General features: G+C 37.8%; 2 protein-coding genes across 2 annotated transcripts; one reads left to right on the top strand and one right to left on the bottom strand.

Moving 5' to 3' along the window:
- Positions 1-960: 960 nt before the first annotated feature.
- LOC107187154 lies at positions 961-4,746 on the bottom strand. Its single transcript, XM_015575163.1, has 6 exons — positions 4,303-4,746; positions 3,732-4,140; positions 2,528-2,719; positions 1,627-1,769; positions 1,405-1,569; positions 961-1,117 (listed from the first exon to the last, which is right to left on the bottom strand). The coding sequence occupies exons 1-6, from the start codon at positions 4,686-4,688 to the stop codon at positions 961-963; spliced, it is 1,452 nt and encodes a 483-aa protein (XP_015430649.1). The 5' UTR covers positions 4,689-4,746.
- Positions 4,747-7,519: 2,773 nt separating this feature from the next.
- On the top strand, positions 7,520-15,413 carry LOC107187153 (putative transcription factor p65 homolog). Its single transcript, XM_015575162.1, has 12 exons — positions 7,520-7,597; positions 7,683-7,906; positions 7,977-8,220; positions 8,298-8,441; positions 8,516-8,706; positions 8,802-8,940; positions 11,183-11,275; positions 12,841-13,006; positions 13,099-13,352; positions 13,435-13,601; positions 13,680-13,830; positions 15,352-15,413. The coding sequence occupies exons 1-12, from the start codon at positions 7,546-7,548 to the stop codon at positions 15,411-15,413; spliced, it is 1,887 nt and encodes a 628-aa protein (XP_015430648.1). The 5' UTR covers positions 7,520-7,545.
- The last annotated feature ends 912 nt before the right edge of the window (positions 15,414-16,325 follow it).

Here is a 16,325-nt window from a genome sequence, read left to right as displayed (position 1 = left end):
GAGAATTGTGATCAGACACGTCATATTTGTGTCACTCTTGTGTGGGTTACTTAGGATTTAACCGATCTTTTCGTGGCGTGGTTTGAAAAAAATAATATACCGTGAGCATCGCAGCTCTGTTACACGCTACACGTTCGTTTTATTTTGTTTTGTTTTTTTCATCAATACTGTGCAACACGTAGATGTTACGTAAAACGGCGCTCGACAACGATCGCATGTATATACATACTTACCGGTTATGTAAATGCATTTTGTTGTTGCTTTGCAATGAGAAATGAATCGGTCCGATAGATTATCCAGTGTACAACGATGCTGACGGTACCTTATTTTAATTACTTTATCATGTTACACGAGAAAAAAAAAGTGTAAAATATAGATTCAAAAAAGGCACACGATATCGATATTTATTTATCCAAAGAGTCTCTCCGATTCATCAATTACATGTTCCCTTAAGGAGTATAAAGTCTTTTGATATTAGAAAATAGACGAAGTAAAAAAAAAAAAGAAAAAGTATCCCAATGTCCACGATAGAAAAAAAATGCCCGTAAAATTGTTACTGTAAAGAGACCAGTGATCCATTTTGGAACTTTTCCTTGTTTACAACCGTGCCTGATTCCTTGCCTCCTCGACGGGTGTCCACCGCTTGGAACAGCTACCGTCGTCAATCTTGAAGTTCCACTTCTCAGGACGTTCCGTTTCAAAGAAAACTTCGGAACATGGCGCAGTCAAATGCTCCAATAAATGCACCTAAATTAATATCAGCGATCTGTCATAAAGAGATTGTTTAGTAGCTCGCAGCGACAATCCCTACAAATGGTAAGAACTTCCAATTCTTGGTATCAATTCTAACTTATATGACTTATCAACGTATCGTGCTAAGCTAAATTGTTAGGTTACATATTCCGTGGTAATAAGCTTATCGTATTTTAGATGTTAAACTATTCAAAGGTTAGGCTACCTTTAAGAGGTTAACACCGGCCCCGTAGTGGATAACCAACTTCGAAGAATGGCGCCTGGCGCGCGAACAACACTACCTGCGATTTGCAACATTCTACTGCTCCAGCCCCCGTCCTGAGATTGTCGTATTAAACGCTCCTTTAGCTCATTCAATTCCAGGCTAGAAATTCGAAAGCGATTAGGGCAGTCATCCTCGTATACTTGCACCCCTATAATACTTCCTCTAATTTCTATATCTGGACCCCAGAGCGTCCACTTTAAAAAAAAATGAGATTTTAGTAGTTCGAAGATAGTGATTGTTTCTCGCTCAATTCTTATCGAACGGTTCCAAAGTTGCAAAGTCTTCGCACCTTTGATGTGCACTCCTCTAGAGTTTGAAAAGTGTGGGGTCCACATATAGGTTCTACTTTAAGCTACAACGTATAATTTCCAGCAATTACAACGTACACTTGTGAGTTACACGTGGACTCTACACGCCTCAAAGCAGCTTCACGGTCAGCCAGCTGAGCTTCCAAGAAAGCTACCCGCAAGTTTAGAGATTTACCCGTTTCCTCGCTCGTTCTAAAACGTTTCTCTAGTCTTACTTTCTCATCCTCCTTAGACTGCAGGCCCCTGTACACGTAACAGTTATATTAAGCGAATTGACGATCATTTGTGTCGCCAAGTTACTTGGTGTATCGTTGTATCTGTTGCTGCGAAGTCTCGAACATAGCCATTTGCGTGGCTAATTTCAATTGCAGCTCCTCCACGGCCGATTCCGCCTTCTCTGCCCTCGCTCCCCTTTCCGTGGCCAATGTTTCGCAGGCTGTTACCTACAGGAATTTATGCATAATTTCAAGTTCTCGGTACCAATGATACTTATCGAAGTAATTTCACGGAACAATCGATAAACAGTCGAGATAAACAACACGATTACTGCAACTAAGTTACTCTGCACGAACTCTGATATAATCTAGATAGAATCAAAAGAATAACAATGCTGCAATTTTTATCAGTTGTACTATGGTAATTGAAGATTAAATGGGTCAAGTAGTATCGATCCCTTTTCTAGGTACTGAAGGAGTATGTACTATGTAAGATTGAGTCACCGATGGCACAGAAGGGTCGTGTGATTCAACGGTGCACTATATCTTTCGGCACGTCGATTAACCAAGGTATAAATCTTCGAAATTTTGAAGACGTTCCTGAGCTCAAGTGTTAATGCGCATGAACGGGTTCAAGTCTCTCAAAGAGAGTTCTTTGAACTCGGAAGGACAGAAGGATGACTAATTCTTTCATAGAAGACGGTAGGAATTCGCATCGAACAGAGTGTTCACCCTCTCTGCGGTCTTATCTACTGCGAACCCAACAATGAGTCATCCGGTAAAATCAATTTTTGCCCCGCTATGGAAGTGCGATAGAAAGCTCGCAAGCGACATACGATTCTATCTTATGTGCACAAAGTATAAGAGGGTTGAATGACTGAATATGTACAGAGAGTTGAAAAATTCCATGTACTGTCCTGAACAAACTTGGAAGCGTGAAAAGGAATGAAACTAAATAATGCGAGTAATCGGTTCGGTGAACTAGCCTTGTCAAGAAGCATTCTTTTGTCCTCTCGTAGCTTCAACAATTTCTCGCGGTCCCTCGAGATCTGCTCATCGAGCGCCTGAAGCTGGTTCCGTGCTGTGATCAGTTCGTTTTGCAAGTTCTCAGCCGTGACCAGCCTCTCCTCGGAGACCTCGTGCAACCGTCTCACCTCCTCCTCTATCTTCTCCTTTTCCTGCAACCGCAAAGTGCAACCCACGTCGTGAAAATACATTACTGCGTCTGTAAATCCCGGAAAGTATCTAGAACAGGATTCCCAGTTTTATCTATTTCGATCGACGTCGCCACGGTGCGATACAGTTCCTTCTTTCGCTTCACAATTAGCCGCTGGACCGGTGCCAGTTTCCCGCTCCCGTCCACCGTAGATAGTAATTAATCGCCACGACAATATTAGTATATCGGAGCGATCGTTAAAAAGGTGTTTCACTAGCAAGAGATTGTACTGTCGTCGAAAATATTCAAACTAACGGAAAAGAATAGATAATAGGTTATAAAAAGATTTTTGAACAATAAGATCCTTCATCGAAGAAGAAGAGACGGTGTTATTGAGAACCTCTTCCTACTGTACTTCACGGAATCTCGAAAATTCCATTCTTTCTGAAACCCCCGCCCGTTATCGAGCGACCCCGAAACGTGTGTCGCGAGCTCTGTGGCCAGCGTCATCCCTCTAGTTAGATACACGTCATTGAACTCTCGCGTTTGGAAGACGTTATAGACGCATATAGCTGACACTGGCTGTCCCACACAACTTCTCTCAATGAATTGCAACGTTGCACGGGAACGATGAACATGCGAACATTGTAACAGAAATTACTTGCACGGTGGTAATCAATTTACAAGCGATAATTAGTGAATCGAACATTCACATTATCGTCGGATTTATGGTAACGACAGGAATATTCTGAAAGGTATTGTACACGGCGTAACGGTAGTTCATTCCGCAAGATCAGGCAAACGATTGAGCCAATGAAGTCTCTACCAATAAGCAACCAATTATTTTTTTAAATAATATAAAACATATTTCTTTCAGTTTGTAAAAAGGACAAATGGTTCTTGGTGAACGAAAACAAATATTCTTTGAAAAAATGAGTATTAAATTTGACAAAATATGGTATGGATTGCTTATCCGTAGTCTTAATGAGTAATTGATAATTGTTCTACCCTGTAATTAACGTAGAAAAGATTACCCTTTTCTGAATATCTCTGTCCTTCGCCGTTTCGTCCAATAGTACTTTAAAATGATGAACCTCGCTGGTCAATCTACCAACGCGATTGTTCTCCGTTTCGATCAATCGACGCAATACGGAGATCTGCAGCTGCAGGTTCTTCGTGTTCTCTCTCAGCTTGTCGATGGTGTCTCGAAGATAGAGCACTTCGTCGCGCCTGCGCCTCCATGCGTTCAGCACAAGTACGCGACACACCAGGCTCGCTGCTTTTCTTGGATTTTGAAAGAATCGCGTGCCCCCTTCCGCGGACTCCGCCGACACGAATCCGTCCATCCAATTTTTGATACCGACGCTGAACCCAACGCCTTCGTTTCCCGTGTACATTTTCTCATTGTCCTCGAGCTTCTCCAAGGTCGAACTACTATCCGACCTAAATTAACCCAAACCATCGATATAAATGAAAGTTCAACTCTTGTAACGCTAAACCCCTTGCTAGAGGCTGTTAGGAAAAAAAACAAAAATCATTTAGGTTTGAAATTTTATCCACGTATTAGAGTAAATTGAAAAGCGCAGTGTGTTAATTGTGATTTACCTAAGGTCACCATTCTCGGCCTCCATCACGGATTCAGTGAGATCAATCATCGACAAGCTTTTCTTGCAAGATGACAAACCGATCGCGCGAAACATCGACGCGCATGTTAAACTGTCCGGACAGCTTTTCGCCGTGTTAATCGAACCCGTATAATTTATAGTGGTAAGTCCGGCCAATCTCAAGGAGGGTCTCCGAGGACGATAATACGGGCTGGACCTGTGACATCTTACGGGTAGTTGGGAATACGTTTGAAATTTACGTCGCACGCATCGTGGTAGCCTCTTTTCCACGGTGAAGTGGCTCGACACCTCCCGCGGGGTGGTCGAGGTGCTCAGGGAAGACAAACTTTTCGGTGAGATCGCTGTTTCTGGCATCGCTTGCGGCATTCTCGAGTAAACGCTCTTTACAAAAGCAATAAACGTTTGTTTGCCCTCGTCATGGAAACGGAGCGAGTTGCAGCAGCGCGACAAAAGTGCATCGCCTGCCTCTTTTCCGACAGCTTCCATTGCGAATGATACAGTTCGTCGCAAAACTCGAGAACGTGCGTTCTATTTACAATAAGACTTCATTATTTTTAGACGTGAATTTATCGTAGTAACACTCTATGCTATGTTATTATTTGCAACTTTGTTAATTTCTTGTTTTGTAGAACACCAGTTGCACCATTAATATTAATGGTTTATTCGTAACATAGAACAAATAGAGTTTTCTGTAATAATGGTTCCCCATTCAGTAATAAAATATATGTTGACATCGTTTACCATTGTGTGCTTTTCCAAACGCCATTTGTCGAATATGTGAGGTAATTCATCTTCCGGAAATTCCTCACATAAATACTCAGAATCTCAAGACAATGGCGCCAACTATCGCCGATGCGAAATCCAATTCGATTTACACGGTCGTTTTCAAATCGCACCATTTACTTTAGAACAAGCTGTATGCATATGTGCAACTACATGCATTTCCCGTCAACAACCTTGCGATTCTCGTTCGATAAGTTCAATTATTTCTAACGAGCCATACGAACTGTCGTGCAGCACATACATACACGCCTCGAACGTTCTGGTTCGTGGAATTGCATAAATCAAATACACCTACGACGATACGTGCGGGAAACGATTAGAACTTATGTAACATATAGATCTTATTCGCAGTGTAAACATAAAGCATTAACAGTCAACTTACATTCGCGTTGCGGTTTGTTAAAAACCACTGAACTTTGACCGTACTTATTTTATTAATAACCGACGAATACGTGTTCCGAAGGAAACGTACTTACTCAGGTTAGCAAGAAACAATCGAATAGATGAAAGCATTAACAATGCTGTAGATTCTTTCGCATTATTCGACTAAAAACAAATCGCATAATCTCAAGCAAATTTATGCTTACCTAACGCCCTACGATTTCGTATGATAAGACAGAGTAATGTAATGTGGTCATGTGAGTCATCGTATGCGGGAGCACCTAGTCACCAACAACTACCTACGTCCCTGAATTTTAATCTGCGCACGATAAATTCGGTGGACCTTAGACTTTATCAATGAATTTATTTTATCATCTAAACTATTTAGTGGCTGAGAAAAAAGAAATATTTGCTAATAATAAAAGACAGTTTACCTAAGTAGATTCATTTGTCAATGAACCTCGATCGTAAAGTCCAATACCTGATGCATTGAGGAAGCGGTATTCATAAGAATGGGCAACAATTTGTGGCACGAATTTCTCCTTAATTATGTTACAAAATATATTTGTAGACTGAAATACGCTTGAAGAATCCCGTTGTTACCAGGGTCCGCAATCACGCTAAACTCATTACCCCTCAGGTTTGTACGAACTGTCTAAACCTTGTTTTGGATCAATGTTTTCTCTACATTAATTCTTACTAGAAAAACAATTGCACCTGATTACCAATAACTTTTGGAGTGCTTAAACAAAATGATATACGTACAATATAATATATAGCCATTCCAATGCAATAGGTACCTATTTTCTTTTTATTCGACGACGAATAATGTTTTACTCGTTAGAAATCTGTCGTCTACACAATAAATGTTTCCATCTCAGACTGTTTGACCATAAAAACATAGATTCCGCGTGGCGAATGCGCGTATCCACGGAGCATGTATCGGTCTCAGCTTGTAACTGGTTGAAAGCGACGAAAGAGCATGCCAGTACCGATGCAAAGTTCGGGCGAAATGTTATGGTCGGGTTAAGTCTCGTTCCTAGTCACGGCCATGCACGCTTTTGTGTCGTGTGCGAATCGTCTGCGCAGCATTGATTGAAAATTTTTGTTGTATCCGGGATAGATTTCGCATTTATGCGATTATTCGACGCAGCAAAAGATTCGTATTTTAATCGTAGATCGTAAGAACTTTCTTCGTAAGAAAAAGAGTTTTCGGTGTTTGTTTCGCGTTTCAAGAAAGCACCGTACTATGTCGATCGAGCTGCAGGCAAGTCTTTCTCGTCACATTGTCCTACGATAGTTTAATTATAGCTGCACGGCTTGTACGGACCTAGGCTCTCCCAAAATAATGATTGGATCAGCGTGGTATCCCTCCTCACTCTCGTGCTCTTTCTCATTCTCTCTCTCTTTTGCTCCTTCGCCGTTTCTCTTCCCTTGGGACACTTGTGTTGCAGTGCTTCTGGAGTATACCTGTGAACAGCTGTCGCTTCGCTGGCTGGAAGTTCACCACATCGAACTTCTATCCATGCACATTCACCTCCACGCTCGATCCGCCACGCACCGGTGTGAATCCGAAAAGTTACGCCTGACTCGTTTTGCGTCAATCGTCGCCCCGTGTTGCGACACAAACACCTTTTCCACGAAGATGTTTGATACACCGCTTGAAATCCACATCTTCATCGAATGAATCGTTTCCCGAGGGCAATCTTTCACTCTACCCGATTCTTTCGTTTACTTTTTGGGTACGCTTACACGCTTTTTACCCATACCATTCTGATAAATCGCGCGCGAAACATTTTCACGCGAAGTAGCAGTTCTGTGAATCGCGTGTACTCGGTTTTCCTCGTTTGATAATGTCATAGAATGAAATTAAGTGTTTTCAGTTGTGTGTTGTTGCTAAATAGTTATTTACATGTTACACGATCGTCGAAAAATTCACTAAATAGACATGGTGAATGCGTTTTAAACAACTACTTGGAGTTTGTTTAACAAAATTGTGTATTAAAACAAGAATAATCTTTCAGATGGCTTCTGTTAAATGTATTAACCATTAAGAGGCATGGAACAATTCCATGGTATGAGTGATGGAAATATAAACATAAGTGATGTCAGTAAGTATTAACTATTGTTTTTGTTGTATTTTTATATAGATTGTTAGATGAAGTTTCATTGAATTTCTATGGATTTTGTGAATAGTTGAAGTCATCCAAACTACAGATCCTGGATTTGTGGAGTCTACTGAAAGGGAGGCTCTACCACCAGTGGAAATGAACACTGGTAGGGTATTGCCATATGTTGAGATAATAGAGCAGCCAGCTAGCAAAGCTTTACGCTTTCGCTATGAATGTGAAGGCAGATCTGCTGGTAGTATACCTGGTGTAAACAGTACACCAGAAAATAAAACATTTCCTAGTATAAGAGTGAGTACACTGAAATCTGTGCTATTCGTTCGTAGTAAGTTTATATAATCATAATTAATATACAATACAGATAATGGGATACAAAGGCCGTGCTGTAGTTGTAGTATCATGTGTAACAAAAGATCAACCGCATAGACCTCATCCTCACAATCTTGTTGGAAAGGAAGCATGTAAAAGAGGTGTTTGTACAGTAGAAGTTTCATCAGAGAATATGACGGTGACATTTGCAAATCTTGGTATTCAGTGTGTTAAGAAAAAAGACATTGAAGAGGCACTTAGAGTACGAGAAGAGATTCGTGTAGATCCTTTTCGAAGTAAGCTGCGAATGTAATTAACAAATAAAACAATGTGTTTAATATGAAAAAGAAAATAATATATGATTGTTTGACAGCTGGCTTCGAACATAAACGACAGCCTACTAGCATTGATCTAAATGCAGTGAGATTGTGTTTCCAAGTTTTCCTAGAAGGATCACAGAAAGGAAAGTTCAATTTACCATTACCACCGGTTGTATCTGATCCTATATTTGATAAAAGTAAGTTTTATCTACTACAATTCATACTAATTTCTGAAACAAATAGTTACACATCTAGTCTTTGAATATTTCAGAAGCAATGTCAGACCTTGTAATATGCAAGCTCAGTCATTGTAGTGCTTCAGTGGCTGGTGGTATGGAAATGATTTTATTATGTGAAAAAGTTGCAAAAGAAGATATACAAGTTAGATTTTTTGAAGAGAAGGATGGACAAATGGTTTGGGAAGGATTTGGTGATTTTCAGCCTACTCATGTACATAAACAAGTAAGTTTCACGCTTGTAAATTCATTCCTGTTAAATTCTTCACAAATGTTCTGTCTCTTTGATATATTAAGTGACAATTTCCTAAATATTGACAGACAGCAATCGCGTTCAGAACACCCACGTATCGTATACAACAAGTGGATCAACCTGTGCAAGTATACATTCAACTCAAGAGACCATCGGATGGCGCAACAAGTGAACCATTACCGTTTCAGATGTTGCCACTTGGTGCAGGTAGGCCTGCTTTCTGGTCATTACGGAAAGCATTTGCCCGAAAAAAAACCGATTATAGTACATTCGGTAAAATATTAGCCACCGAGTCTGCCTTACTTTCAAACGTTACACCAAAATTCCCGCGTAATATCGATGAATTTAATAATAATAATGACTTCGATATTAAAAAGTCGAATGATAAAATTTCTGCCTTGCGCGCTTTGAACGATTTGTATAACGTAAGGAATACATTAGACTCTTGCAACGGAAATACCGAAGTCAATCAACATACCGCACAAACTCTAGGCTTCGTAAACAATACTATAATAGATTATGAAAATAATGAGGTCCCGAAGCACTTGGAAAACAATCAAACGAACAGGGTGTACAAAATCGATGGTAATCATGTGGATAAAGAAACTGTCGATACCCATTCGGTAACTTTAGTTGGTACTAAATCTGATACTGTTACTGATAGCACAAATACGTTACAAAATTCCGAATCGTTTAAAAATAAATCCGACTGGTTCGATTACTCGGAAGTAGGAAAATGGGTACAGAAAGGTCAGATGTGTCTCAAAGAGAAGGATCACGATGTAGATTTTAAGACCGAGTCGATTGACGATTGCAATAAGTCGTTTAATGAATTATTAACTCAAGTGGCCGAACTAGATCAAATCTATGCCGACACACACGCAAAGTTGGTGCACGCGGCCCTTGAGCAGAACGTAGCCGATCAATCCATGGATATCGACGTTTGCGATAATCAGACGTATACTAGTCTACAAATGGCCATGAAGAATCCTGTAGAGTTTGTTGATTTATCGAATTTGAGGAAGTACGAAGACGTGGCGATACCAAAAGTAGACCTGAATCATTCTAGTCCTTCACCCCCAGTATCTACAAAGAGAGATGGAACGCGAGAAACGGAAGAGAGATTACCACCTTTACCCCCGAAACGTATCCGCAAAATGCCTTCCATGCCTCTTTTACCGCGTCCTATATCCTCTTACACATCTGAATCTTTCGTTGAAGCACCAAACAAAAACTTGCCTTCCTTACCTGGTACACTTACCAAGACCTCGAAACAAGGACTTTTTTCGAAATTATTTGCGAAGAAAATAAAAAAAGACAAGGACACTGTTTTAAACGTATCTAAGGACAGTAATCCTTCTTTGAACGCCTCGGGAAGCGTTACCTATTTAACTAAAAATAGTATACCGGACGCCTCACTGTTGCAGAGCCCAAGACCTAGCGCGATAAGTACCACTAGCGTTAAGTCACTAAGATTAGATGGTGATGAGACACCACCTTATGGAATGGAATTAACAGAGGCTGAACATTATGCATTATATACCGCTATGGCGCCGCATGCAACAGCGTCTGAATTTGACGAAATGTCTTTTTACTATAGCCCTGTAGAAGGAGGAAAGATATATTCAGAAAAGAAAGAAACCTAATTTGCTTTGGTAGTTGTAACGTTTGATAAAATACTTCCACTTGAGAGTGACATCTTTTTTGTCCCCAAATAATGTTGCATAAATACACTCATACATATATTTTCAAATATAGAATATACATATATATATATTGTGATTCGTTGAAGCTGCTAGTTTTGCAATTGTAATTTTTTACGAGTTGAAGTTTCGCAGCTTCAGCACGCTCGCATTCTTGCGATGCATTTGTGTACATGTTAAACACTTTTTATAACAAATTTTGAGAGAACACATTTTTTGTATCAAATATACGATGACATATTGTCGTGCTCTCTTCGTCAGACCGCAGTGAAACGATATTAACGCTATTCTAGTCGTGGTACAAATTGTTATATTTTTTCCGTAGTCTTTCATACAAATCTTAAAAGATGGCTGAAACATATACTCAGCTGAAACTTGTTGTTTATTGCTGAAGGACTTAGAGTCCTTTCTAGTCAAATTTTATGGTGTTGCTACCTATATTTCATTCTTGCTTTTTTCATGCTTTTTATTATTTATTACACGTTGTTAAGTTTTTTTATGGTGTTTCAAGTTTATATACATCACTTTGTCTCTAGTCTTAGAATAGGCATTTAATTTATAACTCAAAGGAATGATCGTTTGATTTGTTTGTGATTCATGAAGTATTTGAAACCGAAGGTATCGTTTTCTGCAGATAGTTACACATTAGGGTGGAAAGATTTTACAAGATTTATAAGACCTTTTGTCTTCAGAGAATATTAATCTACTGTTGATCAATCACGTGGTTAATGTACAATCATTTATAGATGATCCTGATTCGTTAAGGCGAAAGCGACAAAAGTTTAATAACAGTCCAAACGCGCTAGTTTTGAGGCATGTACAGGCAGAAGCTGAGAAGCGTGAGTATTTTTCTAAAATTGTCCTCAATTCTACAGCTTTGCCGGGGGTGGATTTAAGTGGCGTCATTATATATCATTGTCGCATCGTTAAAATTGATCAGAGTACAACTAGCTACGTTCAATGTGTAATTTCAGATTTTACAATTTTCTGTACATTAACTCACTTTCATATTGATACTTTGATACTTACTTGATTGAAAACGAAGAACAAATAGCAAGCTATCACAGTGATATCAGCAATGAATATCCTTTTGTGCATTTTAATACGGGCCCGTATGCCCCATTTGTTGTAATCATTGTTGTAACAAATATAGAGAATTTTGTTGGAAATTCCAGAAGTTTTGGAATACTTGTACATGTGGGAAATGTTGACGGTATTTTTATATGCTCCAAGTTTATATTTGTCAGAATATTAATGTTTCAGCGTTCTCAAATCACTTCATATACTAACCACAGAATTAATCTAATCATATCCTGTTGCACAGCGGAAATATTGGAGTTTTTAACGGTCGTCGTTGAATACTTTCTGGTTTCAGCCCCATCGAACAGTGCCTATCAATTATCTGAAAATGTTATATGGAAAAATCATTGAAAATTTTCCCTGTGCAAAGGAAGATATTTTCTCATAAATTAGAATCTTCATTATATTAAGAAATACTATATACATACATATATATATTTTCACACACCAACGAGGAATCTTGTTTTATACTTTTTTAAGAACATATTTTGTATAAACACTTGGAATTTGTGCTTGAATAGTTCGGAGAGCAGTGGCCTTGTACATTTTCAGAAGAAATTGTATTTTTGTAATTGCTACCAGTAAATAGGTAAATGAATGCCCATTGACACATGTTCAGCAAGCTATAACAAAAAATGGTTCGAAGTATACAAGTACTCTGCTCTCATACAACAGTGTTGTACTTAAGAACTCAGCAATAATACAATGATAGGAATGGAAACGATGTGCAATATTTGTATGGTAATACAGATTTTTATAAGCTGCTTCTTTAAGAGAAAAAAAAGCTATGTCTACACATTGTATAACTCACATATGCATAATATATCTATCTATATATATGTACAACCACTTTATGAAGCGTATACCGTGTTTTTTATTCCGCTCCCAAACAATTTCAGATAAAAGTAGTAATGTATGAGGCTCACAGGTACGACATGAGAATATTAGATTCGTTTGTTGATTTTTTGCTAATCATGTTGACCGTATTTTTTATTGCAATACATGACATACAATGTTTACAGCGTGTCGTTTAGAGTGAAAATATATAAAATTGCATGCATCATCTTCGTTACTAATCCTTCTATACTTTAACGCTTTGCTTTTCTTAACTTATTTGTGTTTTTATCTCTGTAGTCTTTCTGTTTCTTTCCTGGTTATTGTGTATGGAAGCTAACACTGTTTTACAATGTCTTACGTTACATAAATTCTAGTGGTAAGATATCTGAGGTAAATTGTGTTTTATTGCATTAACAAGTTAGAAGTTCGTATAATATTATAGAGTAAGTCGTCGATGAACCTGTTCATTTGTTTTATGATATTTTAGATGCTGGAATGTTGAATCCACAACCGATTCAATACAATTTTAACATTATTAAACCAGAACCAATAGACAGGATATCTCCATATGGTGGTCCAGTAACAAGTGGAGGATCCTTTCCACTCTATTCCATGGGGACAAATTCGCCACAGTCGACAATACAAACATTAAGGTAATACTGAGTGTAATTTAAGTATTTACAAAATAATGAATAAAATCGTACAAAGGTCATGTAATGTGAGCAAACTTCAATATGTTATACAGGCCTCAAGTATCTCCAGGTCGTACACCATCGCCTATGGAATATAATCCTTATAACTCGCATCTTATTCAACCGCAATTATCGCCTCAATATCAGCCAACAAGTAGTCATGTAGTACAGCAACAACCATCAGCTGTAACACGCATACAACATTTTCCATACGTACATGATACGTTACCAGGACAGCCACAAGAACAATTGATATTAAACAGAGTGACATCGAATTATCAGGAATTACAAGCGTTAGACAATGCTGGTACTATTAACAGTCCACGCATAATCTTTTGATGCACACATATTACTTGAAAATACCGATTCGCTCATTGCAATGAATTTAGCAGGTGGAGTAGGAGGAACAGATGTCACAAGCGTTTTAGACATGGACAGTCAACAGTATAGCTTCGACTTAAGTCTGAATCAACTTGATTCGGCAGAATTGGCTGCTTTTGGTACCGCTCTCTCCGAAAACTTATCCAGCGGATTGTCCATCTCGGATTCCAATAAGGTATGTCTCATATTGAATGCTTTACAGTTGTGAATTAAACAGTAAATAGTAATTAATATATATTATTATTAAATTTAGCCCGAAACGAGCAAAGGGATAAACCAAGAGGCGAGTACCGTAGGAGAAAGCAGTAATATGACGGACAGTTTTACGAGAATAACGAACAGTACCATTCAAGAACTCTGCACTTTAAACAGCATGTACAAACCAACACGGCAAATTGATTTTTGTATGATTTCTGAGATTCAATTTTATTAACATCACAAGTTAAAATATTTATCGATCTAATTAATATATATATATATATAAAATGCTGTGACTGTGATCAAAGTGTATTGAAATCTACACGTCTTGACGTGCATGCAAAGTGTCTCGATAAGTACCATGATTATATGCAATAAAAATGTATGATGAATAAAAAAAAGACATTGTGTATCGTGAAAGACAATCTGCATGCAGTATTCGTACAAAGTATGATTAGTTTGATAAAATGAACATCCCATGAATAAATGGTTTTCTTACACATTTTGTACACTTATACATATGTTCGACTTTTATTTTTTACACATTTATATTTGCTACAAATTTGTAAATATAGTTTTATATTAGTTTGTATAATTGAAGCACAAATGTTCTGCTCCCGTTTTATGTATACCCGGTTATAAAAATCTCCAATACACATTCCGTCCAGGCACGTTGATTCATCTTTAAATAAATTTCTGTCCAAAAACATAAAACATAAGTGTGTTATTTTGTAATTACATGGGAAAGGAATGTTATATTTCTCATCGTAGTTTCTTATGTACACAATATTCGCGGTCGTAGTATCCCAGTGCCAGTTATCAAACACGTTTTGAAGTCAATATAATTACACAGATTATTTCATAAATAAACATCTGATACAAATAAAATTATACCTAGGTACATACATTTAGTACATATAAAATTACATTTAAGAGTATATTATAATTGTACATACAATTACGGGTAAATAAATAGGACTATTAAATTTTAACAGTATTTTGTCAAAGGTATCACATATCATTGCGTACACCATGTTTTATTATTACTTTGTTCTTAACTATTTACACAATATTACCTCACACAATTCTTAATTCCTATACTTATATACAAGGTGAAGAAAAAACATTATTATTCTAAAGTATTCTATAAGAAATAAATTAACTATCCAAGTATTATAAAATATATTTATAGGGGAGAGACTCGTTCCTTCACAAACACGTGAAGAATAAAAAACCATTTGTGTTGTTTTCCAAAATGTATTTACTTAAAAATACAATGAAAATTCAATTCTGATGGAATGGGCAGAAATATAGTCTGTGGTGTTACTGTTACGTCGAAAGTGATGATGCGATGGTATCCTGTACAAAAGTAGTTTGAACAAGACTTATGAACACACAAACCAAATTCTTAGCCTAAGATTTCGTTTACGTTTAATCGTGACACGTTCCATTATCAGATTCATTAAGATCATTAAATTCATTTTTTTTAGTGCTTACCTAACAAACGTAGGGATGTAATGGTATCTGGGCGATCTGCCTGATTGATTGTAAGACCCGTTAGCACCAGTAAATAATTTTCAAAGTCACATCTAGCACTCGAGCGAAAAAGAGTGTTAGGTCTCTGGACTCGAGGTACATGACGCGAGTCATTCTTATTTCCTTTTTGGACTTGTTGCAAACGGGGCTTTGTATTGTATTAATAAAATTAAATGGACCTATACTTATAGTGTATGTATTGTATACTATGAACGCTAAAGTACTCATTTTTGCTCAGGCACCTGTACTTTAAGATAGTTCTTTGTCAACATGATCGTCAAGGTACTATCTTGAAGTGAACACGTGTAAATACAGCAGCGGATTGTGTATAAAACCGTCGAGTAACAGAGTTCTGGAGATGGTATGGTCCGTAAACAGTACAATGATTATTTACTTATTACGCCTCACACATAATATTTTTACGGTGTACATGCTGAATGATTTTGTAGCTCCTATCGTCATATTCGAGTAAAAATTTCGTTTTACGTGTAAACGGTTACATAGTCCATCCCATCTCCTTGGATTCAATGTAGCAGGATTCAGTCCACGAATAGCAGTTTTCTTTTTCTTTAATACTGCCATTTCTGTAAATTTATCGTCGGATGTTTAAACCCATCACTACTCACGAGAACGAATCATTTTCTCTGATCTAACTGCGTTTTATTTAACTATCTCATTCGAAAATATTTGTACATTAAAACGTGGGACATCGTCTCGCATTCAAATTATCGTTACCTTTATTTATTATGCAGCTATGGTACAATGGTATCGTAACCGCAATGTCTCTTCACCCTTCCTTGTCTACCAGTCTCCCGAAATAAGTGGTGGCATGGACATTCTATTTGCAATGATCCGCTGACTCTAGCACACAGAGTTTTTCATTCGTTGGTAACCACTGAATCGCAGATATTTATTGCAAAAAAAAAAAATGATTTTGTGACACTATTATTTATTCTATGGGCACCGTCATTAATAAGACACTGACCACCGTGCACCTACGGATACGTTCGTAATAAATACTGTCATTCGTTCGACAACAGTCAACGAATCATTGCCATAAACAATCCACGACAATAAAGTCAAAATAAAACCACAGTACGTAAAATACAAATGAATTGCGCTCAAATAAGAGCAATCGAATAGGGAGAGTGCTCATCGGTTACTT

Source organism: Dufourea novaeangliae, unplaced genomic scaffold (genome assembly GCF_001272555.1).
Source record: "Dufourea novaeangliae isolate 0120121106 unplaced genomic scaffold, ASM127255v1 scaffold99, whole genome shotgun sequence".
Classification (NCBI taxonomy): Eukaryota; Metazoa; Arthropoda; class Insecta; order Hymenoptera; family Halictidae; genus Dufourea; species Dufourea novaeangliae.
The sequence above is the reverse complement of the archived record's forward strand: the minus strand, read 5'-3'. Positions and strand labels throughout refer to the sequence as shown.

What these genes read in the sequence shown, in the direction of transcription:
- LOC107187154 (XM_015575163.1), bottom strand. Translation starts at nt 4,688, where the DNA reads ATGCCGCAAGCGATGCCAGAAACAGCGATCTCACCGAAAAGTTTGTCT. An exon ending in ACAGAGATATTCAGAAAAGG is followed by an intron (nt 2,720 to 3,731) that starts GTAATCTTTTCT and finishes TTGCGGTTGCAG; the next exon opens with GAAAAGGAGAAGATAGAGGA. An exon ending in TCCACGTGTAACTCACAAGT is followed by an intron (nt 1,118 to 1,404) that starts GTACGTTGTAAT and finishes TCGAATTTCTAG; the next exon opens with CCTGGAATTGAATGAGCTAA.
- LOC107187153 (XM_015575162.1), top strand. Translation starts at nt 7,546, where the DNA reads ATGGAACAATTCCATGGTATGAGTGATGGAAATATAAACATAAGTGAT. An exon ending in ACAGGCAGAAGCTGAGAAGC is followed by an intron (nt 11,276 to 12,840) that starts GTGAGTATTTTT and finishes ATGATATTTTAG; the next exon opens with ATGCTGGAATGTTGAATCCA. An exon ending in AACACGGCAAATTGATTTTT is followed by an intron (nt 13,831 to 15,351) that starts GTATGATTTCTG and finishes CTATACTTATAG; the next exon opens with TGTATGTATTGTATACTATG.